This window comes from Macaca fascicularis, chromosome 20 (genome assembly GCF_037993035.2).
Source record: "Macaca fascicularis isolate 582-1 chromosome 20, T2T-MFA8v1.1".
In the NCBI taxonomy this organism is placed as follows: Eukaryota; Metazoa; Chordata; class Mammalia; order Primates; family Cercopithecidae; genus Macaca; species Macaca fascicularis.
In genome coordinates this window covers 28514914-28542703 of record NC_088394.1, presented here as the reverse complement: position 1 = coordinate 28542703, position 27790 = coordinate 28514914, and the positions used below count along the sequence as shown (strand labels likewise).

The 27790-nt window shown below is 53.9% G+C and overlaps 3 protein-coding genes across 7 annotated transcripts; 1 reads left to right on the top strand and 2 right to left on the bottom strand.

Annotated features, from left to right (window-relative positions):
* Positions 1 to 626: 626 nt before the first annotated feature.
* On the bottom strand, positions 627 to 4616 carry ZNF48 (zinc finger protein 48). 2 transcript variants are annotated; one of them, XM_005591656.4, is made up of 3 exons: positions 4420 to 4616; positions 4161 to 4254; positions 627 to 2703 (listed from the first exon to the last, which is right to left on the bottom strand). In XM_005591656.4, the coding sequence occupies exons 2-3, from the start codon at positions 4237 to 4239 to the stop codon at positions 923 to 925; spliced, it is 1860 nt and encodes a 619-aa protein (XP_005591713.1). In that variant the 5' UTR covers positions 4240 to 4254; positions 4420 to 4616; the 3' UTR covers positions 627 to 922. The 2 variants fall into 2 exon arrangements, with proteins under 2 accessions (XP_005591713.1, XP_005591712.1); XM_005591655.4 differs by having other exon boundaries at positions 4456 to 4616.
* Positions 4617 to 15819: 11203 nt separating this feature from the next.
* Positions 15820 to 20556, top strand: SEPTIN1 (septin 1). Of its 4 annotated transcripts, none has more exons than XR_012428801.1 (11): positions 15820 to 15857; positions 16018 to 16108; positions 16205 to 16291; positions 16500 to 16623; positions 16921 to 17055; positions 17150 to 17267; positions 18653 to 18754; positions 19146 to 19208; positions 19502 to 19667; positions 19993 to 20083; positions 20173 to 20556. XR_012428801.1 is itself a non-coding variant. In XM_015442486.3 (11 exons), the coding sequence occupies exons 1-11, from the start codon at positions 15840 to 15842 to the stop codon at positions 20257 to 20259; spliced, it is 1119 nt and encodes a 372-aa protein (XP_015297972.1). In that variant the 5' UTR covers positions 15820 to 15839; the 3' UTR covers positions 20260 to 20556. The 4 variants fall into 4 exon arrangements, 2 of the variants coding, with proteins under 2 accessions (XP_015297972.1, XP_005591711.1); XM_015442486.3 differs by having other exon boundaries at positions 19146 to 19245; XR_012428802.1 differs by lacking the exon at positions 19146 to 19208.
* A 145-nt stretch (positions 20557 to 20701) lies between these two features.
* On the bottom strand, positions 20702 to 23886 carry MYL11 (myosin light chain 11). The gene is made up of 7 exons (XM_005591650.3): positions 23827 to 23886; positions 22792 to 22884; positions 22475 to 22550; positions 22168 to 22272; positions 21997 to 22075; positions 20991 to 21039; positions 20702 to 20897 (listed from the first exon to the last, which is right to left on the bottom strand). The coding sequence occupies exons 1-7, from the start codon at positions 23827 to 23829 to the stop codon at positions 20793 to 20795; spliced, it is 510 nt and encodes a 169-aa protein (XP_005591707.1). The 5' UTR covers positions 23830 to 23886; the 3' UTR covers positions 20702 to 20792.
* Positions 23887 to 27790: the final 3904 nt, after the last annotated feature.

Here is a 27790-nt window from a genome sequence, read left to right as displayed (position 1 = left end):
GCAGACACCCCTTTCCACCTTTTTCATGCCTGTGTGTACACACACACAGTCCAAGCCTCAGACGAGAATCCGTTTATTGGTAAAGAGACACATGGAAATGTGGCTGCCAGGCCTCAGAGCGTCCTGCCTTTCTCCCGGCCAGCTGGCCTCTGCTATCCACCAGGACTGGGGCTTGGCATCCAGGCTGGATACCATGAGTGCACCTTCTGTCTCTGGTCTATTCTGCCAGTGTCTCCGTGTCAGGGTGGGTTGGCTCCCTCCAGGGCACAAAGGTCTGGGCTCTGTCCAAGAGTGCCCCTCCATAGGGGTGGGTACCACCATGCCACAGAGCAGTATTTGCCCCATCCGGATGATCAAGATACCCCTGCCTCATCCCATTACCTTAAATTCCAGAAGCTCCATCACTGCAGCTCAAAAGGTAAACAAACCCTGGTTCAGGCGTTGGTCTCCCAGAGCAAGGTTGGGAGGCATCAGTGGTGCAATCAGCTTACTGCAGCCTCAAACTTTTGGGCTCAAGTGACTCTCCCACCTCATCCCCCCAAAGTGCTGGGATTACAGGTGTGTACTACCTGCCCAGCAAGGGGAAAGTGTCAGTTCTTAACAGATGAGGCAACAGGAATTCAGGGTTGAGTCCTCAGGTGAAAGCCAGTTTATTTATTCAACAAGTATCGAATGCCTACTATGTGCTAGGCAGTCTTCTAGAAGCCAGGGGTACAGCCCGTCCTGGCAAGATCCTGACTGGGCCCAGCCAGGACAGTTTCCTGAGCTTCAAGGTTACTCTCTCCAATCCCTATTTCTATCTATTCTCCTTCCTCCCCTTTCTTCCCTTCCTTCTCCCTCCCACCACCTCCCAGGCCCTTTCTTTGCTAAGCAGCAGAGCCCCTCCCTTTGGTCTCCTGGGCCTCCACCCTCCCTGGACCTGTCATTCCAGTCCTGTTGGTGCCTCCTGCTTGAGGGGCCTTGCCCTACCATCCCCTATCCCAAAGGGCCTCAGGACCAGGTGCCCACGTTGGTGCTTGATGCGGGCAGAACTGTCACCAAAACCCTTGCCACACTCTGCACACTTGTATGGCTTCTCCCCTGTGTGTGTACGCCTGTGTTTGACCAGATCTGAGCTTCGGGGGAACTCTTTCCCACAGAAGCCACACACATGGGGCTGGCTGGGTCCAGAAGGCTGGGCCCGAACTCGGGGTCGAGGGGCTGTGGGTACTGGGCCAGGTGGGTTATGTGGCCGCAGGAGAGTGGATGGTGGTGGAGGCCGGGCCCGTTCACCACGGTGGGTGCGGAGGTGCTTGACTCGGGCTGAGCTGTCAGCAAAACCCTTGCCGCATTCAGGACAGAGGTAGGGTTTCTCCCCTGTGTGCACGCGATGGTGTTTCACCAGGTCAGAGCTTCGGCGGAAGCCCTTGCCACACTCAGGGCACTTGTGGGGCTTGTCGCCCGCCAGTGGTGGGGGTGGCTCCCCGGCCTGTGGGCCCCCAGGCTCCGGCTCCAAGCCAGGCAGGCCAAAAGGCTCACCAGAGTGTGAGGGACTTCGAGGTGTCAGCGGGGGGCTGGTGCCCAGAGGAGGTGGGGGTGGGCTGGGGATCAGAGCAGGTAGGGGATAGCCTGGGAAGCTGAAGTCCTGGGGCTCCATGTGAGTGAGGCGGTGGCGAAGAAGGGTAGAGCTGAGGCTGAAGGTACGGTCGCATTCCGGGCAGGCATGGGGCCTCTCGCCACTGTGGGTGCGGAGGTGTTTGACTCGGGCGGAGCTGTCCGCGAAACCCTTGCCGCACTCTGGGCAGAGGTAGGGCTTCTCACCCGTGTGTACCCGCAGGTGCTTCACCAGGTCGGATCCCCGGGCAAACTCCTTTCCACACACATCACAGCCAAAGGGCTTGGGCCCCAAGTGACTGCGCTGGTGACTCAGGAGGCTGCAGCTGAGCACAAACCTTTTGCCGCAATCAGTGCAGATATATGGCTTGTCCTGGGCCTTCGGTCCCTGGGTAGCTGCTGTGGCTGCCCGAGATGGCTGCCGTCGGGGCACCACTGGTCGGGGGGGCTGCTCCCCCCGGTGTGTCCGCTGGTGCTTGATGCGGGCGGAACTGTCACCAAAGCCCTTGCCACATATGCCACACTTGTAGGGCTTCTCACCAGTGTGTGTCCGCTGGTGTTTCACCAGGTCAGAACTCTGCCGGAAGCTCTTGCCACATTCACCACAGATAGTGGGGCGCTCACCAGCAGGGATCCGGGACCGAGGAATCTTTGGGGGACCCTGGGCTGGTGGCCGGGCTCTATAGGGCTTCTCCCCACTATGAGTCCGCTGGTGTTTGATCCGGGCAGAGCTATCCCCAAAGCCCTTGCCACAGACCCCACACTTGTAGGGTTTCTCCCCCGTGTGGGTCCGCTGGTGTTTCACCAGATCTGACATCTGCCTGAAGCTCTTGCCACACTCACCACACACAGCGGCCCGATCACTACTAGCCTGGCCCCAGCGTGGTTCCCCCAGGAGCCGGGGGCCTCTGTCCTGAGGCTGAGGCTTTCCTAGACCCTCTCTCTGGACCCATAAGTCATCCCAGTTCTGGATGCCTTCAGGTTTGAGAGAGGCATTTCCTACTTCATGATCTGGGGCCAAATCTTCTTCTTCCTTGAACCCCAAGCCATCTTCCTGTGGGGTATGTTCGAACTCATTCGGCTGGGAAATCACGTTCTCACTCCCTAGACCTGAGGAAAGAAAAGGAAGTTGTAGACCCTCCCCTTTGGCTCAGTCCTTATCTTTGACAGCAACCTCTCCAGGAAGACTCCCTTGACAATCTGTGGTCACGGGAGCCCCAATCTGTCTCCTGTCAACCTCTGGTGCACTTACTATCTGTGCCTCGCAATAAAAACTTGTTTTAACTGGGCCCTTAATGTATGCCATTCACCGAACTCAGCATTAGTATTCAATCCTTGCAAACAATACTATAACACTATGACTATCCCCATATTACAGGCATGGAAAGACTCAGAGAATTTAAATCCCTTTGCTGGAGGTTAGAAAGGTTAGAAAGTAGCAAAGCCAGGCCAGCAAGGTGGCTCACACCTGTAATCCTAGCACTTTGGGAGGCCGAGGTGGGTGGATCACTTAAGCCCAGGAGTTAGAAACCAGCCTGGGCAACATGGTGAGACCCCATCTTTACAAAAAAATACAAAAATTAGCTGGGCATGGTGGTGCGCACCTGTGGTCCCAGCTACTGGGAGGCTGAGGTAGGAGGATCACTTGAGCCCAGGAGGTGTAGGCTGCAGTGAGCTGTGATTGTGCCACTCTAGCCTGGGTGACACAGTGAGACCCTGTCGCCAAAAAAAAAAAAAAAAAAGAAAAAAAGTAGCAAAGCCTGGTGTCTTAAGGTCTGTCTGACACTCAATCCCATGTTAATCCCTGCATTATACTGTCTATTTTGAAAACCTAGTATTTGCTATTATTATCTTATATTAGCCCATTCAGTAATTTATTACATCAGTTATCCTGTGTGTACCTGAGAGAACCCAGGCACACATCCCTTCCTCAAGAAGCTTAGGGTGGTAGGAGAGATAAGATAAAGTATCAATGGTTATAATTGTGAGTTCAGAATAACTATGTTGTCACAAGAGAGATAGGAGATAAGGAAGTAGGAACTGGCATTACGGCAGAGCGACGAGAAAATAATGGAGTGGAATGGAAGATAAGGTGTCAAAGGATGTTGGCACTAGCCTGAGCACGCACGGTTTGGAATGGACACTAGCTAAGGCTTTTAATTAGGAGACAAGGGGACGCTAGGGAAGGTTTTCCAGAAGAGACACAGATTATATCTGGACTTAGATCAATCTGGCGGCAGAATGCATCAGTGGAGAGAAAGGGGCAGAGAGGAGGCTACTGCAATTGCCAGGATAAAACAGAATGAAACCTGAAGTAGGGCAGAGGCAGAGAGGACGAGAAAGGCCGTGGGGGAGGGGGCAGAGGCCGTGAAGAGCCCCTCCCGGCCTGGTGCACAGTAGGTGTTCGGAAAGCTCCGTTCCCTCCCTCGATGTTTGCTCCCCTCCCCCTTTCTCCCCGGAGGCACAGCTCACGTCCGATCTTCCTGCATCTCGGCCGGACAAAGCCAAGCATCGCAGTCCCCACCGGCCGTTACCTGTCCGTGGTGGCGCACGGCCGAGGCCCTCACCTGTGCGGGCGCCTCTCAGCGGCTCCCTCTCCTCCTGGCCGTGGAGATCCGGGCCCCAGGGCTCTACCGCGCGCTCCATCGCCGGCACGCCGCCCTGAGCAAGAGGACAGACAGCATCCCGCGGTCACACAGCCATGTGTGGCCCGCGGCGCCCTGCCGCTGCCCTCTGCCGGCCAGCGCTGGCACCGGGTGGCGTCGGGTCCCAGGTACGGGCGCGGCTCCGGGTGCCCCCCGCCCGCGCCGCCGGCCGCCCCTGCACCTGCTGCTCCTCTCGGCGCGCAGCCGCCGCTCTCACCTTGCCGGCCGACGCCGGCTCCGCCACCCCGGCGCCCTCCGGAGCTCCTCAGCGGGGTGCGGGTGCCCGAGCCGCCAGCGGCTCCGGGATGCGGGCTCCGCGCCAAGCCAGGAGGGGGCTCGGACCCAGCCGTCCCGGGGGCGGCCGCCGGGGGCGGGGACGGGAAGCGGAAGCGCGGGGCCGCACGGAGCCGCTCTAGGACCTTGGAGGAGCTGCGCGCCTGTGGGGGTCGCCCGCGTCGGCGGGAGCTCGGTGGCCCGCGGGCGGCAGCGTGCGGCCCAGGGGCTACTCTAAGCCGAGGACGGCGGCCCGAACTCGGTGGTATTAACCGTGTGCCTCCTGGGCTGCAGCTGGGTAATGAGGCCCGAGGCTCTTCGCAATTGTGGCTGTGTGTCTCCGGCCACCCGCGCCGACCTCCGGGGCCGGCCGACTGCGCCAGCCACCCCGGCCTGGGAGAGACAAAGAAAGAGGGATCCAAAGACGGACTCGGGGAAGGGGGTGGGGGAGAGACCAAGGCAGACAAAGGGCGGCGGAGACCCCAGACGGGGCGGGGCGGGGCGCCGAGACATGGGAAACAAAGCGGGGCTGGTCCGAGAGGCCGAGGGCCCGGGGTGGGGGTGGGGGTCGGGGTGGAATGGGGGCTGGGCTGGGGAGACCGAGGCAAGAGCAGAGGCTAGAGGCAGACACCGGGTAAATGCTGCTGGGGAAATGGAATCAGACCTGGAGCCCGGAACAGAGACCCTGAGCCAGAGACTCACATCAGAGCCTTGAGTCACAGAGGACGCAAGGGCAGAGAGAGACCGAGGGACAGCGGCTGACCAAAAATACGGGGAGCCAAAGATTGGCCGCTAGAGACAAAGAGACGTAGAAACGAATAAGAGATAAAGTCATTGACGCAGAGTCCGAGGAGCAGTAAGAAGAGGCTGGGAGCCTGGAGAGAAACAGGCCCAGGAGCAGAGGAACAAAAGACGGCAGTCAGCGAAACGGGCAGAGACAAAGAGAAAGAGACACAAAGAAAGAGGCGGCCAGAAAGACTCCGGACAGGTCGGCAGCACTACAAAGGCCAGGCTCAGGGAGAGGCTGAAGAACAAGCCCTGTTTCCCATCCTGGTGGGGCCCTGGCTGGAGCTGTGTTCCCAGGCCCCAGGAGCAAGATCCCAGTATCCGCCCACTGGGCGGGCTTGGTTTTGGGGTGGAGAGAGTGTCTGGAGGTGTCTTCAGCCCCTCTGCCAATGATGGTGGGGGTAACTGTGGTTTGTGTATTAATTCACATTTATTAGCATCTTAGTGCTAAGCCAACAGTTGGGGATAAAGAGTTGAAACACCTGCAAGATTTGTCCTTGGAGAGCTACCAGTCTAAAGGAGCAAGTACACAAATCACTGAAATTAGAGAATTTAGCTGGGCCTGGTGGCCTGCCCCTGTAATCCCAACTGGGAGGATTCCCTGAACCTGGAAATTCAAGGATGCAGTGAGCCATCATCATGCCACTGTACTCCATCCTGGTCAACAGAGCGAGACCCTGTCTCTAAAAAAAAAAAAAAAAAAAAAAATGGCCGGGCGCGGTGGCTCAAGCCTGTAATCCCAGCACTTTGGGAGGCCGAGACAGGTGGATCACGAGGTCAGGAGATCGAGACCATCCTGGTGAACATGATGAAACCCCGTCTCTACTAAAAAATACAAAAAAAAACTAGCCGGGCGAGGTGGCGGCGCCTGTAGTCCCAGCTACTCGGGAGGCTGAGGCAGGAGAATGGCATAAACCCGGGAGGCGGAGCTTGCAGTGAGCTGAGATCCGGCCACTGCACTCCAGCCTGGGCGACAGAGCCAGACTCAGTCTCAAAAAAAAAAAAAAAAAAAAAAAAAAAAAAAAGAGACACACCATCATGGCACAAGTATACATATGTAACAAACCTGCACGTTATGCACATGTACCCTAGAACTTAAAGTATAATAATAAAAAAAAAAAAAAAGAGAGAGCGGGCTGGGCCCAGTGGCTCATGCCTGTAATCCCAGCACTTTGGGAGGCCAAGGTGGGAGGATCACTTGAGGCCAGTAGTTCGAAACCAGCCTGGGCAAAAAAGTGGACCTTGTCTCTACAAAAAACCAAAAATTTAGCTGTGCATGGTAGCACATATCTGTGGTCTTGGCTACACTGGAGACTGAGGCAGGAGGATCACCTGAGCCCAGGAGGTAGAGGCTGCTGTGAACCCTGTTTGTGACACTGCACTTCAGCCTGGGCAATAGAGCGAGACCCCATCTAAAAAAAGGAGAGACTGTTAAGGTAGTTGTATGGACCCGGCCGGGTGCAGTGGCTCATATCTGTAATCCCAACACTTTGGGAAGCCGAGGCAGGCGAATCACATGAGGTCAGGAGTTTGAGACCAGTCTGGCCAACATGGTGAAAACCTGTCTCTAAAAAGATACAGGGCTGGGTGCTGTGGCTCATGCCTGTAATCCCAACACTTTGGGAGGCCGAGGTGGGCAGATCACGAGGTCAGGAGATCGAGACCATCCTGGCTAACACGGTGAAACCCCATCTCTACTAAAAATACAAAAAAAGTAGATGGGCATGGTGGTGGGCGCCTGTAGTCCCAGCTACTCAGGAGGCTGAGGCAGGAGAATGGCATGAATCCAGGAGGCAGAGCTTCCAGTGAGCCGAGATCATGCCACTGCACTCCAGCCTGGGCGACAGAGTAAGACTCCACCTCAGGAAAAAATAAAATTAAATAAATAAATACAAAGATACAAAAAAAAAAAAGAAAAAAGAAAAGGAAAGAAAAAGAAAACCTTAGGCTGGGATCAGTGGCTCACGCCTATAATCCCCACACTTTGGGAGGCTGAGGCAAGTGAATCACCTGAGGTCAGGAGTTCGAGACCAGTTTGGCCAACAGGGTGAAACCCCATCTCTACTAAAACACAAAAATTAGCTGGGTATGGTGGTATGCGCCTATAATCCCAGTTATTCGGGAGGCTGAGGCAGGAGAATTGCTTGAACTTGGGAGCTGGAGGTTGCAGCGAGCTGAGATCACACCACTGCATTCCATCCTGGGCAACAGAACAAAACTCTGTCTCAAAAGAAAAGAAAACCGCCAGGCACGGTGGCTCACACCTGCAATCCCAGCATTTTGGGAGGCTGAGGCGGGCAGATCGTGAGGTCAGGGGTTTGAGACCAGCCTGACCAACATGGTGAAACCCCGTCTCTACTAAAAATAAAAAAAATTAGCTAGGTGTGGTGGCACTCACCTGTAATCCCAGCTACTCAGGAGGCTGAGGCAGGAGAATCCTTTGAACCCTGGAGGCAGAGGTTGCAGTGAGCAGAGATCACTGCACTCTAGCCTGGTCGACAGAGTAAGACTCCGTCTCAAAATATAAAAATAAAAGAAAACCTAATGTGTGCTAGAAGCTTGAGATCCAAAGATGACTATGGATTATGACCTATCTTCAAAGAGGAAAATAGAGAATAGTTCTGTTTTAATGTGCCGTGAGTTTACATATTAGGAAAGCAGTGAAAGATGAAGATAGAATGTAAGCTTATTTGGCCAGGTGCAGTGGCTCACGCCTGTAATCCCAGCACTTTGGGAGGTCGAGGCGGGCAGATCACGAGGTCAGGAGATCGAGACCATCCTGGCTAACACGTTGACACACCCTCTCTCCTAAAAATACAAAAAATTAGCTGGGCGTGGTGGCGGGAGCCTATAGTCCCCGCTACTCAGGAGGCTGAGGCAGGAGAATCACGTGAACCCGGGAGGGGATGCAGCAGTGAGCCCAGATTGCGCCACTGCACTCCAGCCTGGGTGACAGAGCGAGACTCCAACTAAAAAAAAAAAGAGAATTTGCCAGGGATGGTGGTGCAAAGCTCTAGTCCCAGCTACTTGGGAGGGAGAAGTGAGCCCAGGTTCAAGGCTGCAGTAAGCTATGATCGCACTACTACATTCCAGCCTGGGCAACAGAACAAGACCCTGTCTCAAAAAAAAAAAAAAAAAAAAAAAAAGAACTAATCCAAATTACTAAATAATTACTAAATGGGAAGAGAGCTGTCCTGTCCACCACACACTGCCCTATATGAAACTCAAGGTACTGCCTTCCTTTGTCGAGGCAAACAAGCCCCAAATATCGTGTGAATGATTCGTCATAATTAGTTGGAATTAAGCACATAAATGGACTATGGTGTCACTGTTAATTCATATAAACTCTACATTTAACACAATGACCAAGCAAGAGTCTTTTTTTTTTTTTTTTTTTTTTTTTTTTGAGATGGAGTCTCGCTCTGTCACCCAGGCTGGAGTGCAGTGGAACCATCTCAGCTCACTGCAAGCTCCGCCTCCCGGGTTCACACCATTCTCCTGCCTCAGCCTCCCGAGTAACTGGGACTACAGGCGCCCGCCACCTCGCCTGGCCAGTTTTTTGTATTTTTTTTTTTTTTAGTAGAGACGGGGTTTCACCGTGTTAGCCAGGATGGTCTTGATCTTCTGACCTCGTGATCCGCCCGTCTCGGCCTCCCAAAGTGCTGGGATTACAGGCTTGAGCCACTGTGCCCGGCCTCTTTTTTTTTTTTTTTTTTGAGACAGAGTCTTACTCTGTTACTCAGGCTGGAGTGCAGTGGCACCATCTCAGCTCACCACAACCTCCACCTCCCAGGTTCAAGCAATTCTCCTGCCTTAGCCTCCCGAGTAGCTGGAATTACAGGAGTGCACTACCATGCCCAGCTAATTTTTGTATTTTTAGTAGAGACGAAGTTTCATTTTGTTGACCAGGCTAGTCTCTAACTCCTGATTTCATGATCCGCCTTCCTCAGCTTCCCAAAGTGCAGGGATTACAGGCATGAGCCACCACGCCCGGCCGCAAGAGCCTTTTCTGCAGGGCAATTCGTTTTCTTTTTGTTATTGTTGTTTTTGTTTTATTTTTATTTATCTTTATTTTTAATTTTCTTTTGAGATAGAGTCTTACTCTGTCGCCCAGGCTGGAGTGCAGTGGCGCGATCTCAGCTCACTGCAACCTCCACCTCCTGAGTTCAAGCAATTCTCCTGCCTCAGCCTCCTGAGTAGCTGAGATTACAGGTGTGCGGCACCACGCTCGGCTAATTTTTTGTATTTTTTTTAGTAGAGATGGGGTGTCGCAATGTTGGCCAGGCTGGTCTTGAACTCCTGACCTCAGGTGATCCACCCATGTTGACCTCCCAAAGTGCTGGGATTACAGGCGTGGCCACTGCGCCTGGACTGTTTCGTTTTTTTGAGACAGGGTCTCGCTGTGTTGCCACTGCACCTGGCCTGGCATTAATATGTAGAAATGCTTCAAATATATAACTTCCTGGGCCAGGTGCAGCAGCTGTAATCCCAGGACTTTGGGAGATCAAGAAGGGAGGATTATATAAGTTCAGGAGTTCAAGACCAGCCTGGGCAACATAGCAAGATCTTGTCTTTACTAAAAATCAAAAAGCTTAACTGGGTGTGGTGGTGCGCACCTGTAGCCCCAGCTATAACAAACACAAAAACAAAAACAGATAATGTACATGTGCATATATCATGGAAAGATGTAGAGAACAGGCCTGGCACGGTGGCTTACACCTGTAATCCCAGCACTTTGGGAGGCTGAGGTGGGTGGATCACCTGAAATTGAGAATTCGAGACCAGCCTGACCAACATGAAGAAACCCTATCTCTACTAAAAATACAAAACAAAATTAGCCGAACCTGGTGGTGCATGCTTGTAATCCCAGCTACTTGGGAGGCTGAGGTAGGAGGAGAATCACTTGAACCCAGGAGGCAGAGGTTGTGGTGAGCCGAGATCGCGCCATTGCACTCTAGCCTGGGCAACAAGAGCAAAACTCCCTGTCAAAAAAAAAAAAAAAAGGCTGGGCGCAGTGGCTCATGCCTATAATCCCAGCACTTTGGGAGTCCGAGGTCAGGAGATCAAGACTCTGTCTCAAATTAAAAAAAAAAAAAATGAAGTGACAAAAGCATGTTTCCAAAGTTACAGTGTGACCCTATTTTTATAAATATAAACAGTATGTATACATATATATAGGCGTACGAGAAGGATAAATACTAAAATTGGGTTATAGAAAGATAGTGATTGGGAGGCCAAGGCGAGCAGAGCACCTGAGGTCAGGAGTTCGAGATCAGCCTGAACAACATGGTGAAACCCTGAGTCTACTAAAAATACAAAAATTAGTCAGGTATGGTGGCAGGCGCCTGTAATCCCAGCTAGTTGGGAGGCTGAGGCAAGAGAATCGCTTGAACCCGGAAGGCGGAGGTTGAAGTGAGTTGAGATCGCGCCATCGTACTCCAGCCTGGGGGACAAGAGTGAAACTCTCTTTGTTTTGTTTTGTTTTGTTTTGGAGACAAAGTCTCACTCTTGTCCCCCAGGCTGGAGTGCGATGGCTGATCTCTTCTCAGTGCAACCTCTGCCTCCCAGGTTCAAGAGATTCTCCTGCCTCAGCCTCCCGAGTAGCTGGGATTATAGGCATGCGCCACCGTGCCTGGCTAATTTTTGTATTTTTAGTGGAGACAGGGTTTCAACATGTTGGCTAGGCTGGTCTCGAACTCCCAACCTCAGGTGAACCGCCCGCCTCAGCCTCCCAAAGTGCTGGGATTACAGGAGTGAGCCACCAAAATAAATAAAAAAGAAGAAAAAGAAAAAGGCCGGGCGCGGTGGCTCACGCCTGTAATCCCAACACTTCGAGAGGCCAAGGCGGGTGGATCACGAGGTCAGGAGATCGAGACCATCCTGGCTAACACAGTGAAACTCCATCTCTACTAAAAATGCAAAAAAATTAGCCAGGCATGGTGGCAGGCGTCTGTAGTCCCAGCTACTCAGGAGGTTGAGGCAGGAGAATGGCATGAAGCTGGGAGGCGGAGATTGCAGTGAGCTGAGATGGTGCCACTGCACTCCAGCCTGGGTGACAGAGCAAGACTCTGTCTCAATAAAAATAAAAAAATAAAAAAAATTAGGCCAGGTGCAGTGGCTCATACCTATAATCCCAGCACTTTGGGAGGCCGAGGTGGGAGGATCACTTGAGGCCAGGAGTTTGAGACCAGCCTGAGCAACACATTGAGATCCTGTCTTTGACAAAAAAAAAAAAAAAAAAATTAGCTGGGCATCGTGGTGCACAACTATTCTCCCAGCTAGCTGGGAGGTTGAGGCAGGAGGATCACTTAAGCCCAGGAGTTTGAGGCTGCAATGAGTCATTGTGGTGTCACTACACTAAAGCATGGGTGACAAAGCGAGACCCTGTCTCAAAAATAAATAAAAAGAGATTACAGACGTGAGCCACTGTCTGGCCTACATTTTTTATTTTATTTTATTTTTTATTTATTTATTTATTTATTTATTTTTTTTTGAGACGGAGTCTCGGTCTGTCACCCAGGCTGGAGTGCAGTGGCCGGATCTCAGCTCACTGCAAGCTCCGCCTCCCGGGTTTACGCCATTCTCCTTTCTCAGCCTCCCGAGTAGCTGGGACTACAGGAGCCCGCCACCTTGCCCGGCTAGTTTTTTGTATTTTTTAGTAGAGGCGGGGTTTCACCGTGTTAGCCAGGATGGTCTCGATCTCCTGACCTCGTGATCCGCCCGTCTCGGCCTCCCAAAGTGCTGGGATTACAGGCTTGAGCCACCGCGCCCGGCCTTTTATTTATTTTTTTAATACAGATCGGGTCTTGCTATGTTGACCAGACTGCTCCTGAACTCCTAGCCTCAAGCAATCCTCCCACCTCAGCCTCCCAAAGCACTGGGATTACAGGCATGAGCCATCACGCCCAACTTTTTTTTTTTTTTTTTTTTTTTTGAGACAGAGTCTCGCTCTGTCACCCAGGCTGAAGTGCAGTGGCACAGTCTCAGCTCACTGCAAGCCCCACCTCCTGGGTTCACGCCATTCTCCTGCCTCAGCCTCCCAAGTAGCTGGGACTACAGGTACCCGCCACCATGCCCGGCTAATTTTTTGAATTTTTAGTAGAGACGGGGTTTCACCGTGTTAGCCAGAATGGTCTCGATCTCCTGACCATTCATGGAGACCGCCTCATGGATCCGCCTCATGATCGGCCTCCCAAAGTGCTGGGATTACAGGCGTGAGCCACCACGCCCGGCCCAACTTTTTTTTTTTTTTCCTTTAAACATGTTATTCTGCCGGGCGCGGTGGCTCACGCCTGTAATCCCAGCACTTTGGGAGGCCGAGACGGGCGGATCACGAGGTCAGGAGATCGAGACCATCCTGGCTAACACAGTGAAACCCCGTCTCTACTAAAAAATACAAAAAACTAGCCGGGCGAGGTGGCGGGCGCCTATAGTCCCAGCTACTCGGGAGGCTGAGGCAGGAGAATGGCGTGAACCCGGGGGGCGGAGCTTGCAGTGAGCTGAGATCCGGCCACTGCACTCCAGCCTGGGTGACAGAGCGAGACTCCGTCTCAAAAAAACAAACAAACAAAAAAAAACATGTTATTCTGTCAAAGGCTGTTGAATAACTCAGAGAAGAATTGATCAGGATCTGAACCCAAAGCAGGTTAATGGCATGGAGAGTGTGGAGAAAAGGGGACCAATTTTTCTGAAGGATAGGCGGGAATTGGAAACTCACTGGAAACACTTGCGGGGAGTGAGGGTGGGAGGAGTTCAGATTTTTTTTTTTTGAGACAGAGTCTTGCTCTGTCGCCAGGCTGGAGTGCAGTGGTGCGATCTTGGCTCACTGCAACCTGCGCCTCCTGGGTTCAAGTGATTCTTGTGCCTCAGTCTCCCGAGTAGCTGGGATTACAGGCATGTGCCACCACACCCAGCTAATTTTTGTATTTTAGTAGAAACGGGGTTTCACCATGTTGGCCAGGATGGTCTCGATCTCCCGACCTCCTGATCTGCCTGCCTTGGCCTCCCCAAATCCTGGGATTACAGGTGTGAACCACCATGTCCTGCTGAGTTCAGAATTTTAACTAAGACCATAGAGATGCTCAGCCTGGTGAGAGATGCAGGAGGAAGGCCGGTGGTGGAGTGCTCAGAGGTAACATGATCCCTGTCCTTTGCTTATTTATTTATTTATTTATTTATTTATTTATTTATTTATTTATTATTTGAGAAAGAGTTTTGCTCTTGTCACCCAGATTGGAGTGCAATGGCACGATCTCGGCTCACTACGACCTCCGCCTCCCAGGTTCAAGTGATTCTCCTGCTTCAGCTCCTGTGTAGCTGGGATTACAGGTATGCGCCACCACGCCCGACTAATTTTGTATTTTTAGTAGAGTCAGGGTTTCTCCATGTCGGTCAGGCTGGTCTTGAACTCCTGACCACAGGTGATCTGCCCGACTTGGCCTCCCAAAGTGCTGGGATTACAGGCATGAGCCACCACGCCCAGCGTATTTATTTATTTTTTTGAGATGGAGTCTTGCCCTGTCGCCCAGGCTGGAGTGCAGTGGCAGGATCTTGGCTCACTGCAACCTACGCCTCTCAGGTTCTAGCAATTCTCCTGCCTCAGCCTCCCTAGTAGCTGTGATTACAGGCACGCACCACCACACCTGGCTAATTTTTGTATTCTTAGTAGAGATGGGGGTTTCACCATGTTGGCCAGGCTGGTCTCCAACTCCTGAACTCAAGTGATCCGCCTGCCCTGGCCTCCCAAAGTGCTGGAATTACAGGCGTGAGCCACTGCGCCCAGCTACCCTTTCCAGATTCTTAACAGTCCCTAGATGGTATTAAGTAGCATTTTTGTTTGTTTTTGTTTTTTGAGACGGAGTCTTGCTCTGTAACCAGGCTGGAGTGCAGTGGCATGATCTTGGCTCACTGCAACCTCCACCTCCTGGGTTCAAGCAATTCTCCTGCCTTAGTAGCTGGGACTTAGTACCTGAGTAGCTGGGACTACAGGCACACGCCACCATGCCCAGCTAATTGTTTGTATTTTTAGTAGAGATGGAGTTTCACCATGTTGGCCAGGATGGTCACGATCTCTTGACCTCGTGATCTGCCCAACTCGGCCTCCCAAAGTGCCGGCATAACAGGTGTGAACCACCGTACCCGTCCTGGGGTAGATTTGTTTGCTTGTTTGTTTGAGATAGGGTCTTGCTCTGTCGTCCAGGATGGAGTGTAGCAGTGCAGTCTCGGCTTACTGCAACCTCCATGTCCTGGGTTCGAGCAATTTTCTTGCCTCAGATTCCCAAGTAGCTGGAATTATAGGCACACACCACCACGCTTGCTAATTTTTGTATTTTGCTAGACAGGGTCTCGCCATGTTGGCCAGGCTGGTCTTGAACTCCTGACCTCAAGTGATCCACCCACCTCGGCCTCCCAAAGAGCTGGGATTACAGGCATGAGCCACCATGCCCAGCCTGGTGCTGGGAATCTGAAGAAGGAACAATGACCCTGCCTATGGTAGGTGGGGAGATTGCATAGAGGCAGAGCCCTTGGAAAGAAACACTTGAAGGATGAGGAAGAGTTTAACTGATTCGGAAAAAGGAAAAGCTCAATGTGGGTAGAGAGCCAAGGATGTTTGGAAGAGTGAGAGATGGGGTGATGAGGCCAGCTGAAGGAGGCTTTGGCAGTCAGGCCAGAATTCCGACTTGACTCTGAGTTACTGGGGAGTTCCTAAAGGATTTCGAGCAGCGGAGTTCCTTGGCCAGGATTCTGAAGGAAAATCTCTCCGGCAGTGGTTTCCAAAGACCTGGAGTCCTTTTATGAATCCATTGTCTTAGCTGGAAAATGGATGGCCTTATCCACTCCCAATCCCATCATGGCTTCTGGTCCACTTAAACCATGAGAATTTTTTTTCTTTTTCTTTTTTTGAAACAGGGTCTTGCTGTGTTGCTCAGGCTGGAGTGTAGTGGTGTGATCACAGCTCACTGCAGTCTTGATCTCCTGGGCTCATGCAATCCTCCCACCTCAGCCTCCCCAGTAGCTGGGACTACAGGATTGTACCATCATGCCTGGCTAATTTTTAAAGTTTTTGTAGAGATGGTAGAGGGGCACATCCCTCTGTTGCCCAGGGTGGTCTTGAGCTCCTTGGCTCAAGCAGTCCTCCCTCCTCTGCCTCCCAAAGTGCTGAGATTACAGGCGTGAGCCACCTTGCCTGTCCTGGGAACTGGTTTTTAATCAGCTCATCAAAACCTTCATCTCACTTGCTAACAAAGGGAGCCGCTTCCTTCCTCTCTGCACATACCCCATGTCTCACCATTATAATGGAGTTACAGTGGGACTTGGAATCCAGATGTGTGAAAGATGGAGGGGTTGAAGGTGCATAGAGGGGTGATGGGCAAAGGGGTCCAGGAGGTGATAACCCCAGGTATTCTTGGCCTTGGCCTTCCCCACCTCTCTGGGACTGGGCCAGTTTGAGCATCTCAGCTGCCTCTTCTGCCCGCCCACTCGTTAGCCGCACTCAGCTTCCTGCCCCACCAGAGGAAGTGGGGAGAGACGGCAGGTGCAGTGATGGCTGGCGGAGTCATGGTGAGTCCTTATGCCCAGAAACCCAGGCATCTCGGCCCCCAGCCCCCTATGCCTAGGGTCCCCAGACCCCACTGACTCTTCCTAGCCCAGGAACTCAAATGATCCTGGGGACCCTGCCTGCCATTGCCAGCAGCCTCATATTGTCCACCCCCATCCACAGGACAAGGAGTACGTGGGTTTTGCTGCCCTCCCCAACCAGCTGCACCGCAAGTCTGTCAAGAAGGGGTTTGACTTCACACTAATGGTGGCAGGTCTGGGGGGTTTTGGAGAGGGAACTGCAGAGAGGATGCCCTTAGGAGACCCTGGTTGTCCCCTCCCCTGACCAGCTGGGCCTGTTCTGTCCACAGGGGAGTCAGGCCTAGGGAAATCCACCCTCATCAACAGCCTCTTCCTCACCAACCTCTATGAGGATCGCCAGGTGCCAGAGGCCAGTGGTAAGACCCTCCCCACCCTCCCCAGGCAGTGGCCCCTGTCCCCAGGTTACACCCTAGTCTTTTCCATCTGGGGACTCAGGTAGTTGACTACTTTTTTCTGAGACTTTCCTCCCCTGGAAAATGGGTGCAGGCAACTGTGATATTAACAAAGGAAATTAATCTTGCCTCAGAGCCTCCCTGGATCCCTGACCTCTCCCCCCTCCCACAGCTCGCTTGACACAGACCCTGGCCATTGAGCGCCGGGGTGTGGAGATCGAGGAAGGAGGTGTGAAAGTGAAGCTAACCCTTGTGGACACGCCTGGCTTTGGGGACTCAGTGGACTGCTCTGACTGGTGAGGAAGAGGGAAGGGGACAGAGGCTCAGCCTCTCACAGTGGCGACTCCCTGAAGACCAACGGGTCAGTTACAGGGCTGGTTTGTGCTGGCTCCCTATTCCAAAAGGTTGTGTCTGTTTCAGAGGGTCACTGGGTCTCTGTGCTTCTTGATGACTCGCCTAGGCCCCCACCAGTTCCCTTTAATGTCTTTGGAGGGAGCCAAAGAAATGATGTTCTATTCCCACAGTCCTGGCTAGCCTCGCCCCCTGCCCTCTGGCCTTTGATCTCTGACTTCACATCCTCTTCCCACACCCAGCTGGCTTCCCGTGGTGAAATTCATCGAGGAGCAGTTTGAGCAGTACCTTAGGGATGAGAGTGGCCTGAACCGGAAGAACATCCAGGACTCCCGCGTCCATTGCTGCCTCTACTTCATCTCACCCTTTGGCCGGGGGTCTGGTGGGGGGATCCTGGGGGCTGGGGCATTTAGGGAGGGCTGGGGGGTCTCTGCCCCCTGAGGCTGGGCACTGACCAATCCCTGGGTGCAGGCTCCGGCCCCTAGATGTGGCCTTCCTTCGGGCGGTACACGAGAAAGTCAACATCATCCCAGTCATTGGCAAAGCGGATGCCCTGATGCCCCAGGAAACCCAGGCCCTCAAGCAGAAGGTGTGAGTGATGACCTCTGGCCTTTGACCCCAAGTGAGGCCAAACCTGATTTCAGCTTAGACTTCTTTGATCTTATTATTATTTTTTTTTTGAGACGGAGTCTCCCTGTGTCACCCAGGCTGGAGTGCAGTGGCGTGATCTCGGCTCACTGCAAGCTCCGCCTCCCAGGTTTTCACCATTCTCCTGCCTCAGCCTCCTGAGTAGCTGGGACTACAGGCGCCCGCCACCGCGCCCGGCTAGTTTTTTGTATTTTTTAGTAGAGACGGGGTTTCACCATGTTAGCCAGGATGGTCTCGATCTCCTGACCTCGTGATCCGCCCGTCTCGGCCTCCCAAAGTGCAGGGATTACAGGCTTGAGCCACCGCGCCCGGCCGACTTCTTTGATCTTAAAGTGGCCTTTTTGGAGCATAGTGTCTCAGGCTAGATTGTAGGAGAAGCTTCTGAGGAATGTGGGTGGTAAGCTGCCAGCCAGCGTAGCCATGTCTCTGAAGGCTCAAAATAGGCTAGATATGCAGCCCCTGGGCTAGATGCCTGGCTAAGGCCTATTTGGGGGCGGGAGCATAGACATAAGAACATGGTGACTTCCATCTGGCCCCCACCCCGTGTCTTCAGAGCCCTTTTCCACTGTTTCTGCTTATATATCTCTCAGCCTCTCTCTCTTTTTTTTTTTTTTTAGATAGAGTCTCACTCTGTGGCCCAGGCTGAGTACAGTGGCAAGATCATAGCTCACTGCAGCCTCAAATTTGTAGGCTCAAGTGATCCTCCTGCCTCAGCCTATTGAATAGCAGGGACTACAGATGAGCACCACCATGCCCGGCTAACATTTTTGGCTGGGCGTGGTGGCAGACACCTGTAATCCCAGCACTTTGGGAGGCTGAGGTCAGTGGATTACTTGAGCTGAAGAGTTTAAGACAAGCCAGGGCAACATGGCAAAACCCCATCTCTACAAAAAATATAAAAATTAGCCAGGTGTGGTGGTGTGCACTTGTAGTCCCAGCTATTCAGGAGGCTGAGATGGGAGGATCACCTGAGCCTGTGAGGTTGAGGCTGCAGTGAACCAAGATGGAGCCACTGGACTCCACCCTGGGTGATAGAGTGAAACCTTGTTTCAAAATATATATATTTTTTTGTAGAGATGGGATCTAGCTATATTGCCCAGGCTTCTCCTGGTCTCTTAATGTCTGCCCCATATTAGAATCTTGTGTTTCTCACCATCTATGTCTCTGAGATTTTGTTTTTGTCTTCCTGTACGTCCATCTCTCCCCATCTCTGTCTTGTCTTTCTGTCTCTGACCAGCCAGTATCTCTGTGTCTCCCTGTCTCTGGTCATGCAATGTCTGTCATTGTGGCCTGTTTCACACTGTCTCTGTATCTGTTTCCCCTGAGATCCGGGATCAGTTGAAGGAGGAGGAGATCCACATCTACCAGTTCCCTGAATGTGACTCTGACGAAGATGAAGACTTCAAGAGGCAGGATGCAGAGATGAAGGTGTGGGAGACAAAGAAGGAAGGCAGGCTGGGCACGGTGGCTCACGTCTGTAATCCCAGCACTTTGGGAGGCTGAGGCAGGCGGATCCCCTGAGGTCAGGAGTTCGAGACCAGCCTGGGCAACATGGCGAGACCCCGCCTCTACTAAAAACACAAAAATTAGCCAGGTGTGGTGGCGGGCACCTGTAATTCCAGCCACTCGGGAGGCTGAGGCAGGAGAATCACTTGAACACTCCAGCCTGGGCAATGGAGCGAGACCCTGTCTTAAAAGAAAAAAAAAAAAAAAAGAGGAAGGGGCAGGAAGCAGAGGAGGTGGGTGTGGAGATTGAAGCTGGGAAAGAGAAAGTTTCTGCCATGTGGGCCAGCGGTGACCCCTGCCCCCTGCCCTCCAGGAAAGCATCCCTTTTGCAGTCGTGGGTTCATGCGAGGTGGTGAGGGATGGCGGGAAGCGACCGGTGAGGGGACGCCGCTACTCCTGGGGGACCGTGGAGGGTGAGTGAGGCCAGGCAGGGTTCCTAAGGCCAGCAAGGAGCCCGGGGCCTCTGGGTCAGGCGCACTCAACATGTGAAGTTGGGGTGGGCTTTGGTCCCAGGGGATCCTAGGGGGAAAGGGGTTCTCCTTTCCATGGGCTGCAGACCGCGGACCCTCCGCCAGAGTGGCAGCAGGACTTCCCTGTTGACCCGACCCTACGGGTGGGTGGGACCCGAAACTCCCTGACGTTCGCTGGTCCGCGCCGCCCCCCCTCCAGTGGAGAACCCACATCACTGCGATTTCCTGAACCTGCGACGGATGCTGGTGCAGACACACCTGCAGGACCTGAAAGAGGTGACGCACGATCTGCTCTACGAGGGCTACCGGGCCCGCTGCCTACAGAGCCTGGCCCGGCCTGGGGCTCGCGATCGAGCCAGCCGCAGGTGAGACCCGGGGCCGACAGTCTCGGAGCCTCCAAGGTCCCGCCTCACCCAAGACCCTGCCCTGAGGCCCCGTCCCCACCACCCGTGAGTCCGCCTTCACCACTCAGACCTCTCTCTCCCTCCCTCCTTTTCTCCCTCCCTCCCTCTCTACCTTCCTCCCTCTCTCCCTCTCCCTCTCTCCCCACCGGCTTTGCCTCCGGCCCTAACCTCAGGGACCTGGCTCCGCCTCCTAGACCCCAACCTCGCCCCAGGCCCTGCCTCCTGGGCCTCACCCACAACCTCAGGCCCTGCTCCTGATTCCTGTCCCCTTCCCACTGTCCCGCAGTAAGCTTTCCCGCCAAAGCGCCACGGAGATCCCGCTGCCCATGCTGCCTCTGGCGGACACCGAGAAGCTGATCCGCGAGAAAGACGAAGAGGTGAGCATGCACCTCGCTTCCCCCCGACAGAGGCCCCAGGTCCCTCGCTGGCCTCGCCAGGTCACCGCCTGCAATCTCGCCCTGCACAGCTGCGCCGCATGCAAGAGATGCTAGAGAAGATGCAGGCCCAGATGCAGCAGAGCCAGGCCCAGGGCGAGCAGTCAGACACCCTTTGAGGCCACGCCCCGCCCGGCCTTACCTCGGCTCCGCCTTCAGTCGGCCTCTTGTCCAATCCCCGCGCCCCACACTGCCCAGCGCCCCCTGGAACCCCGTGGGTGCCGCCCTCGCGCGGGCTAGGGGGAGGTTCTACCAGCCCGGGCCCGTAGCCCCGCCCCGGCGCTGGTCCCGCCCACCCAGACACCGCCCACTTCCCGGCCGGAGCCTGCGGCCCAGTCTCCGACCGCCCCACTGTCTTCCGGGGTGCCCCCCTCTTCTCCCAGACTGTCTTCAATAAAAACTGAGCTTCCCGCGGCCACGCGAGCCTTCTCCTTCCTTGCGGAAAAAGGCGGCGGGTGTAGATTGTGGGGCCGTCCCCCGCAGGCCTCCAGGCCGCATCCATCCCTTTGTGGGGCGCTCCCACCTGAGGCCCTCGCGCAAACACTCTGAAGGCGCCCCCCATAAGAAACAAAGACCAGTTAAATTTTATTGGGAGCCGGGGTGGGGGTCGGGCCGAACGGAAGCGTCAGCCAGCAGAGGCCCGCGGAAGCCCCTACTCCTGGTCCTTGGCGTCGCCGTGCGTGATGACGTAGCAGATGTTTTTGTAGTCGACGTTGCCGCCCACGTCGGGGGGGAAAGCAGCCCACATGTTCTTGATCTGGGGAAACACGCAGGGGGGTCTCGCACCGGCCGTTAGGCTTCCCTCCCCCAGCCCCTTTGCTGCTCCGGCCCCGCCGCGGGGCCCACTCACCTCCTCCGGGGTGAAGCGGTCACACTGCGTGGTCAGCAGCTCCTCCAGGCTGGAGAGAGGTGATACACCGGGAGTTGCGATTGGGTTCCTGGTTCCTTTCCACTCCCTCGCACCTCATCCCCTTTGCCAGCCCCAGCCTCCCCCGAAAACCCAGGTCACTCTACTTCCTTCATTGGCCTCCCAGACACTCGCTTTTGCCCTCTCCGCTCACATTTGCTGTGAAAATGCAGTCTTGCCGCCCATTACCACAATCTTAACTACTCCCTGACCTCTGACAGTGACTAACCCTTCGTAGGAATTTTTGGGGGTTTTTTTGTTTGTTTTGAGACAGGGTCTCGCCCTGATGCCCAGGCAGGAATGAAGTGGTTTGATCATAGCTCACTGCAACCTGGAACTCCTGGGCTCAAGGCATCTTCCTGCCTCAGCCTCTAGCGTAGCTGCGACTATAGGTGTTTGCCACAACGCCGGCGATTTTTTTTTGTTTTTTTTTTTTGGAGACGGAGTTTTGCTATTGTTGCCCAGGTTGGAGAGCAGTGGCATGATCTCGGCTCACTGCAACCTCCGGCTCCAGGGTTCAAGCGATTCTCATGTCTCAGTCTCCCGAGTAGCTGGGACTGCAGGCGCCCGCCACCACGCCCAGCTAATTTTTGTATTTTTTGTAGAAACGGGGTTTCACCATGTTGGCTAGGCTGGTCTTGAACTCCTGACCTCACGTGATCCACCCGCCTTGGCCTCCCAAAGTGCTGGGATTACAGGCATGAGCCACTGCGCCTGGCCAGCCCGCGAATTTTTTAGTTAATTGTTTAGAAACAGGGTCATGCTGCGTTACCCAGGCTGATCTCAAATTCCTGTCCTCAAGCGAATCCTGTCTCCGCCTCCCAAAGCACTGGGATTATAGGCCTGAGCCACAGGGCCCAGCCTTGGTAGGAATTTAAGGAGGCTTTCAGTGTGGGAGCAGCTGGTGGAGTGGGGGAAGGGTTGGAAGGGTGGGAGAGCTGATGCTTACAACTTCTTCTTGATGGTGCCCTTTCCTTCAGGGTCCAGGACCTTGAAGGCTCCAGTTATCACATCCTCAGGGTCGGCACCTGGGGGGGACAGAGGGCACATGAAGCTGATGGGTCCCTGAAGGATCTGGGAAAAGGCAGCTGGGGCCATGGATCCAGGACACTCCACTCACCCTTGAGCTTTTCCCCGAACATGGTCAGGAAGACGGTGAAGTTGATGGGACCACTGGCTTCCTTCATCATGGCATCCAACTCCTCATTCTTCACATTGAGGCGGCCTGGAGGGGGTTGGGGGAAGCGTGGGCTGGAGCAGCCTCCTGGGGCCAGGCCTGTGCTTCCTACTAATTCAGATGATCACATCCGTTTTTCAGCTGGGTAGACTGAGGCCCAAGGTGGAGCTGACAGGGCTGGAACCCAAGGCCACTGAATTTCCTAGACTCTGCAGCCTTGAATATTCCCACCTGGAGGTAGGGGGCTCACCCATGGCTGCGAAGGTGTCCCGAAGGTCCTCCTTGTCGATAATACCATCACGGTTCTGGTCGATCACAGTGAAGGCCTGGGGAGGGCCGGGGTGGGGAGGGTTAGGTCCCCCATGGCCCAGCCTCAGCATCCCTACCCCAGGCAGATCAGATGCTGGCTCCCAGCCAGCTGTCCTCTTCCACCCCAAGCAGGGAGGGGAGGAAGGAATTCTAAACCTTTCCCCTCCTTTGAACAGGTGCACATTCCAGGGAGAGGGCGGGGGAGAGGGCCAGCAGGGCTGTTTTTGGTCAGTCTTCCAGTTTCCCTTGTCCCCTCACCTCCTTGAACTCCTGGATCTGAGTCTGGTCAAACATGGAGAAGACGCTGGAACTTCCACCCTCTACTGCCCTTCTCTTGGCCTTCTTGGGTGCCTGGAGGGTGAGGGTTGAACAAAGGGGCCCATGGATGAGTCCCTCCACCTCTCTGGGAGCAATGAATTAGATTCAGAATTCTTTGAGTCCCTGTTCCTAAAGCAACCCTTTAGCCTGAGTCTCCCCTTCCTGGGGACCTCTTTGCTGAGGGGGCTTGCTTTGATTGCATTCTCCAAATTCCCCTCTGTGGCTCCTGGGTCTCCAACTCTCTATCCCCTACAATGGGTGGAAGCTTCTTCTCAGTGCCCTGAGCCTAGCTCCTCTGAGCCCCAGACTTGCTGAGGCTCAGCCACTCATTTGCCCTGTTTGAGCCTCTTTTCTTTTCTTTTCTTTTTTCGAGACGGAGTCTTGCTCTGTCACCCAGGCTGGAGTGCAGTGCTGCGATCTCGGCTCACCGCAACCTCTGCCTCCCGGGTTCAAGCGATTCTCATGCTCCAGCCTCCTGAGTAGCTGGGATTACAGGCATGCACCACCATGCCGAGTTAATTTTTGTGTTTTTAGTAGAGACCGGATTTCGCCATGTTGACCAGGATGGTCTCAAACTCCTGGCTTCAAGTGATCCAACCGCCTTGGCCTCCCAAAGTGCTGGGATTACAGGCATGAACCACAGCACCTGGCCCCAGCCTCTACTTTCTCATTTGTAAAATGGGATGGGAGTTATTGCCCGGCTGGTGCCAGAGCACTTTAGGAAGATGGAATACAGGAACGAATGGATCAGGTTTTGAGAGGGACTGGGGCCCTGTGAGTTGAATGTCTGGGCGGATTATCATTGATTGGATCCTTAAGGCCATCACACGGTCTGTTTTCCATCAGTGATGCCGAGAAAGAGACGAGCATCCTTTTAACTTTTTGTTGGACTGGGAACCAGCTACTTTCTTTCAAAGGGTGAGGCTGCCCTGAGGTCTAAGGGATCTGAGCAGGGGTTAGAGGATTCTTACTCACCATGTCTTCAGTCTCCCGGGGGGCAAGGCAGCGGCTCCAGCTGGAAAGAAGCAGGGAGTCAGCATGGGGCAGTTCCTCTGGGGTTATATAGTCCTGCCCCAGGGAGCCCTTAACATACCAAGGTAACCTTAGCCCTGCGGGTGCCCACCCCAGATACCAAAATAGCCCAACTTAGGGCCTTTCCTTTCTTGGAGGGCCAGCAGCAGCTGGAGCCCAGGGGGGAGGAAGGGGGAGAGCAGGTCTTGCGATGCATGTCTCACTAGGGCCTGGGCAAGAAGGGATGTTCTTTCTCCCAAAGAGGGGCTGGAATGTGCCAGAGTTTAGAGAGGACCCAACCCAAGGCATCGTTCTGGGAGATACATGAACCAGATCCTGTACCCCTGAGTGGGGTGGGCTCAGATATATTTATTTATTTATTTATTTATTTATTTTTATTTATTTATTTTTTTTTTGAGAGGGAGTCTCGCTCTGTCGCCCAGGCTGGAGTGCAGTGGCCAGATCTCAGCTCACTGCAAGCTCCGCCTCCCGGGTTCACGCCATTCTCCTGCCTCAGCCTCCGGAGTAGCTGGGACTACAGGCGCCCGCCACCTCGCCCGGCTAGTTTTTTGTATTTTTTAGTAGAGACGGGGTTTCACCGTGTTAGCCAGGATGGTCTCGATCTCCTGACCTCGTGATCCGCCCGTCTCGGCCTCCCAAAGTGCTGGGATTATAGGCTTGAGCCACCGCGCCTGGCCGGGCTCAGATTTAAACCCAGTAAACGTCCGGGTGCAGTGGTTCACACCTGTAATCCCAGCACTTTGGGAGGCTGAGGTGGGAGGATTGTTTGAGGCCAGGAGTTCAGGACCAGCCTGGGCAACATAGTGAGACCCCTGTCTCAATTTTTTTTTTTTTTAAGACAGAGTCTCTCTCTGTTGCCCAGGCTGGAGTGCAGTAGTAGCGTGATCTTGGCTCACTGCAACCTCCACCTTCCCGATTCAAGTGATTCTCCTGCCTCAGCCTCCTGAGTAGCTGGGATTATAGGTGTGCCAAGACACCAGGCTAATTTTTTTTTTTTTTTTTTTTGTATTTTTAGTAGAGATGGGGTTTCATTCACCATGTGGGCTAGGGTGGTCTCAATCTTCTGACATTGTGATCCATCCGCCTTGGCCTCCCAAAGTGCTGCGATTACAGGTGTGAGCCACTGTGCCCGGCCCCCAGTCTCTATTTTAAATTAATAAAATAAACCCAGTAAACATGTATTGAATGCACACAGTGTGCCTTGTGCTAGGCTGGGCTTTGTAGGTGCACTTTGGCAGACACAATCCGTCTACCCCCACATGGTGGAGTTCATAGTCGAGTGTGTGTAAATGTGAGGATGGTAAGAAAGAGCCGTCTGTGGAAGCTGAGGGATCAGGTGGATCTCCTACCTCCCTTCAAGGAGAGGGGAATTTTTTTTTTTCTTTTTGAGATGGAGTCTTGCTCTTGTCGCCCGGCTGGAGTGCAATAGTGTGATCTTGGCTTACTGCAATCTCCACCTTCTGGGTTCAAGGGATACTTCTGCCTCAGCCTCCTGAGTAGCTGGGATTCCAGGCACCTGCCACCATGCCCAGCTATTTTTTTTTTTTTTTTGAGATGGAGTCTTGTTCTGTTACCCAGGTTGGAGTGCAGTGGTGTGATCCTGGCTCACTGCAACCTCCGCCTCCCGGGTTCAAGTGATTCTCCTGCTTCAGCCTCCCGAGTAGCTGGGACTACAGGCGTGTGCCACCACGCCCGCCTAATTTTTTTGTATTTTTAGTAGAGACGGGGTTTCCCAGTGTTAGCCAGGATGGTCTCGATCTCCTGACCTCGTGATCCACCTGCCTCGGCCTCCCAAAGTGCTGGGATTACAGGCGTGAGCCACCATACCCGGCATCTAATTTTTTGTATTTTTAGTAGAGATGGGGTTTCACCATGTTGGCCAGGCTGGTCTCGAACTCCAACCTCAGGGGACCTACCCGTTTCAGCCTCCCAAAGTGCTGGGATTACAGGCGTGAGCCACCGTGCCAAGCTGAGAGGGATTTTTTTGAGGTGAGATACTTTGTGGTCTCGGGTTTTGTGCTGGGCCTTGGTTTCCCCTCTGTAAAAGGGAGAGGTAGTTCCCATCCCACAGAACTTGCATTATAACTAATAATTGGCCGGGCGCGGTGGCTCAAGCCTGTAATCCCAGCACTTTGGGAGGCCGAGACGGGCGGATCACGAGGTCAGGAGATCGAGACCATCCTGGCTAACACAGTGAAACCCTGTCTCTACTAAAAAATACAAAAAACTAGCCAGGCGAGGTGGCGGGCGCCTGTAGTCCCAGCTACTCGGGAGGCTGAGGCAGGAGAATGGCGTAAACCCGGGAGGCGGAGCTTGCAGTGAGCCGAGACCGCGCCACTGCACTCCAGCCTGGGTGACAGAGCCAGACTCCGTCTCAAAAAAAAAATAATAATAAAAATAAAAATAAAAAATAATTATCCCTGCCTTGCTGGAACTTACAGTCTAGCCATAGAGACAGGAATGAATGCAGAAAGTGACATACCAGGGCTGGTCAGGAGCCCAGAAGTGGAGGGCTCGGCAGCCCTGTCTAGGAGTATGGGAGTGGCTTCATGAGGGCTAGGGAGTCAGGTGCAGGTGGAGGAGCAGGTGTGTTGGGCAGAGGGCACGGCCTGAGCAAAGGCCTGGAGAGCACAAGATCAGAGGTATTCAGGTTGCCAGAATTGTGATGGGGCTGGTGACCAGCCCCTGAGGGGCCTTCAAGGCCAGGCACAGAATGGAGACCCTGGGGAACCTTGGAAAGGTTTCATGCAGAAGAAGGATGTGATCTAGTATGAGTCTAGAATATTTTCTCTGGGTACTGGTGTGGAGGCTGGAACTCAGGAGGGGAGGCAAAGACCCTAAGAGGACAGCCAGCTGGTCACCTTCCGTGAGGTGCCTTGATGGCCAGTGGCTGCTCACTTCATTCTGGCCAAGAGCCAGCTTGGCTGATTGTGTAGCTTTGATGTACCCTCTCTTCTCCCTCTGGGCCTCAGTGACCCAGTCCCCTCCATGCAGCAGAAGTCTGGAAAAATAGTGGCTGAGGAAGCCCCAGGTTGGCAAGGACAACCATCTCCTTCTCCTCCTGCTCCCTCTAGGACCCGATGTCCTGAAGAAGATGCCTTGCCCTCCCCGCTCCCTCCTCCTCCAGGCCCATGCCGATACCTCTAAGACATTTTCTTTTCTGGGCACTGAGGCCCAGCCACCTGTTGTCTCTAAGAAGAGAGAAGGAGCCACCCTAAACTTAGCAGCTGCCCTTAGCCTCCCACACCAGCCCCTCCCTGCCTCAGACGGCAGCTGCCTCGCCTTATAGGGTTACCATGGGGGTCCAAGCCAGGGAGGAGCCCACTTATTACTGGGTTCTGGGAGAGCAGGAGGACTCCAAAAAGGGGAATGGGAGGAGTGCTCAGGAAGCTTGGGTCAAATGGGAGATGGGAAAGGTGAGGAGGAGATCAGACACTGAATGGGAATTGACAGGACTTGGGACTGCGTTGAGAGTGAGGGACCTTTGAGAACTCAGAAACCAAGGAGGAACTGAAAAGTCGGGAGCTAGGTCTCACTGGAATTCCAAATGGTGGATGCTATATGGAAATCGGACTATGGGGGTCAGAGAAAGAAGAGGGTGTTTAGAAGTTGGAAGGTTGGAGATCATAACGTCAGGTCTTTATGCTTGTGATCTAAGGACAACCTGGGAGCGCTCATGAGATTGAGGTCGGGGTTCTCAGTGGAACATGAGGAGCACAGAGGGATGTGGCACTGAGGGGAAGGGGTTGACGGGACTGGGGCCTCGGATCCCCAAAAGAATAGTAACACACATATGGGGAGTTCATGGTACTGGGGATTCATGGATTTGGGGTTTGAGATCCTCACTAGAAGAAATGGTGGGGGTACTCAGAGGCGTAAGGTCTGAGGAATTGGAGCCTGGGTTCTG

Coding starts and splice junctions, on each gene's coding strand:
- SEPTIN1 (XM_015442486.3), top strand. Junction 16,109..16,204: donor CTTCACACTAATGGTGGCAG/GTCTGGGGGGTT, acceptor TTCTGTCCACAG/GGGAGTCAGGCCTAGGGAAA. Junction 16,292..16,499: donor CCAGGTGCCAGAGGCCAGTG/GTAAGACCCTCC, acceptor CCCCTCCCACAG/CTCGCTTGACACAGACCCTG.
- ZNF48 (XM_005591656.4), bottom strand. CDS start 4,239: ATGGAGCGCGCGGTAGAGCCCTGGGGCCCGGATCTCCACGGCCAGGAG. Junction 2,704..4,160: donor GCTGAGAGGCGCCCGCACAG/GTGAGGGCCTCG, acceptor TTCTTTCCTCAG/GTCTAGGGAGTGAGAACGTG.
- MYL11 (XM_005591650.3), bottom strand. Junction 22,551..22,791: donor AGATCCAGGAGTTCAAGGAG/GTGAGGGGACAA, acceptor GGCCCTCCCCAG/GCCTTCACTGTGATCGACCA. Junction 22,076..22,167: donor GTTCGGGGAAAAGCTCAAGG/GTGAGTGGAGTG, acceptor TGTCCCCCCCAG/GTGCCGACCCTGAGGATGTG.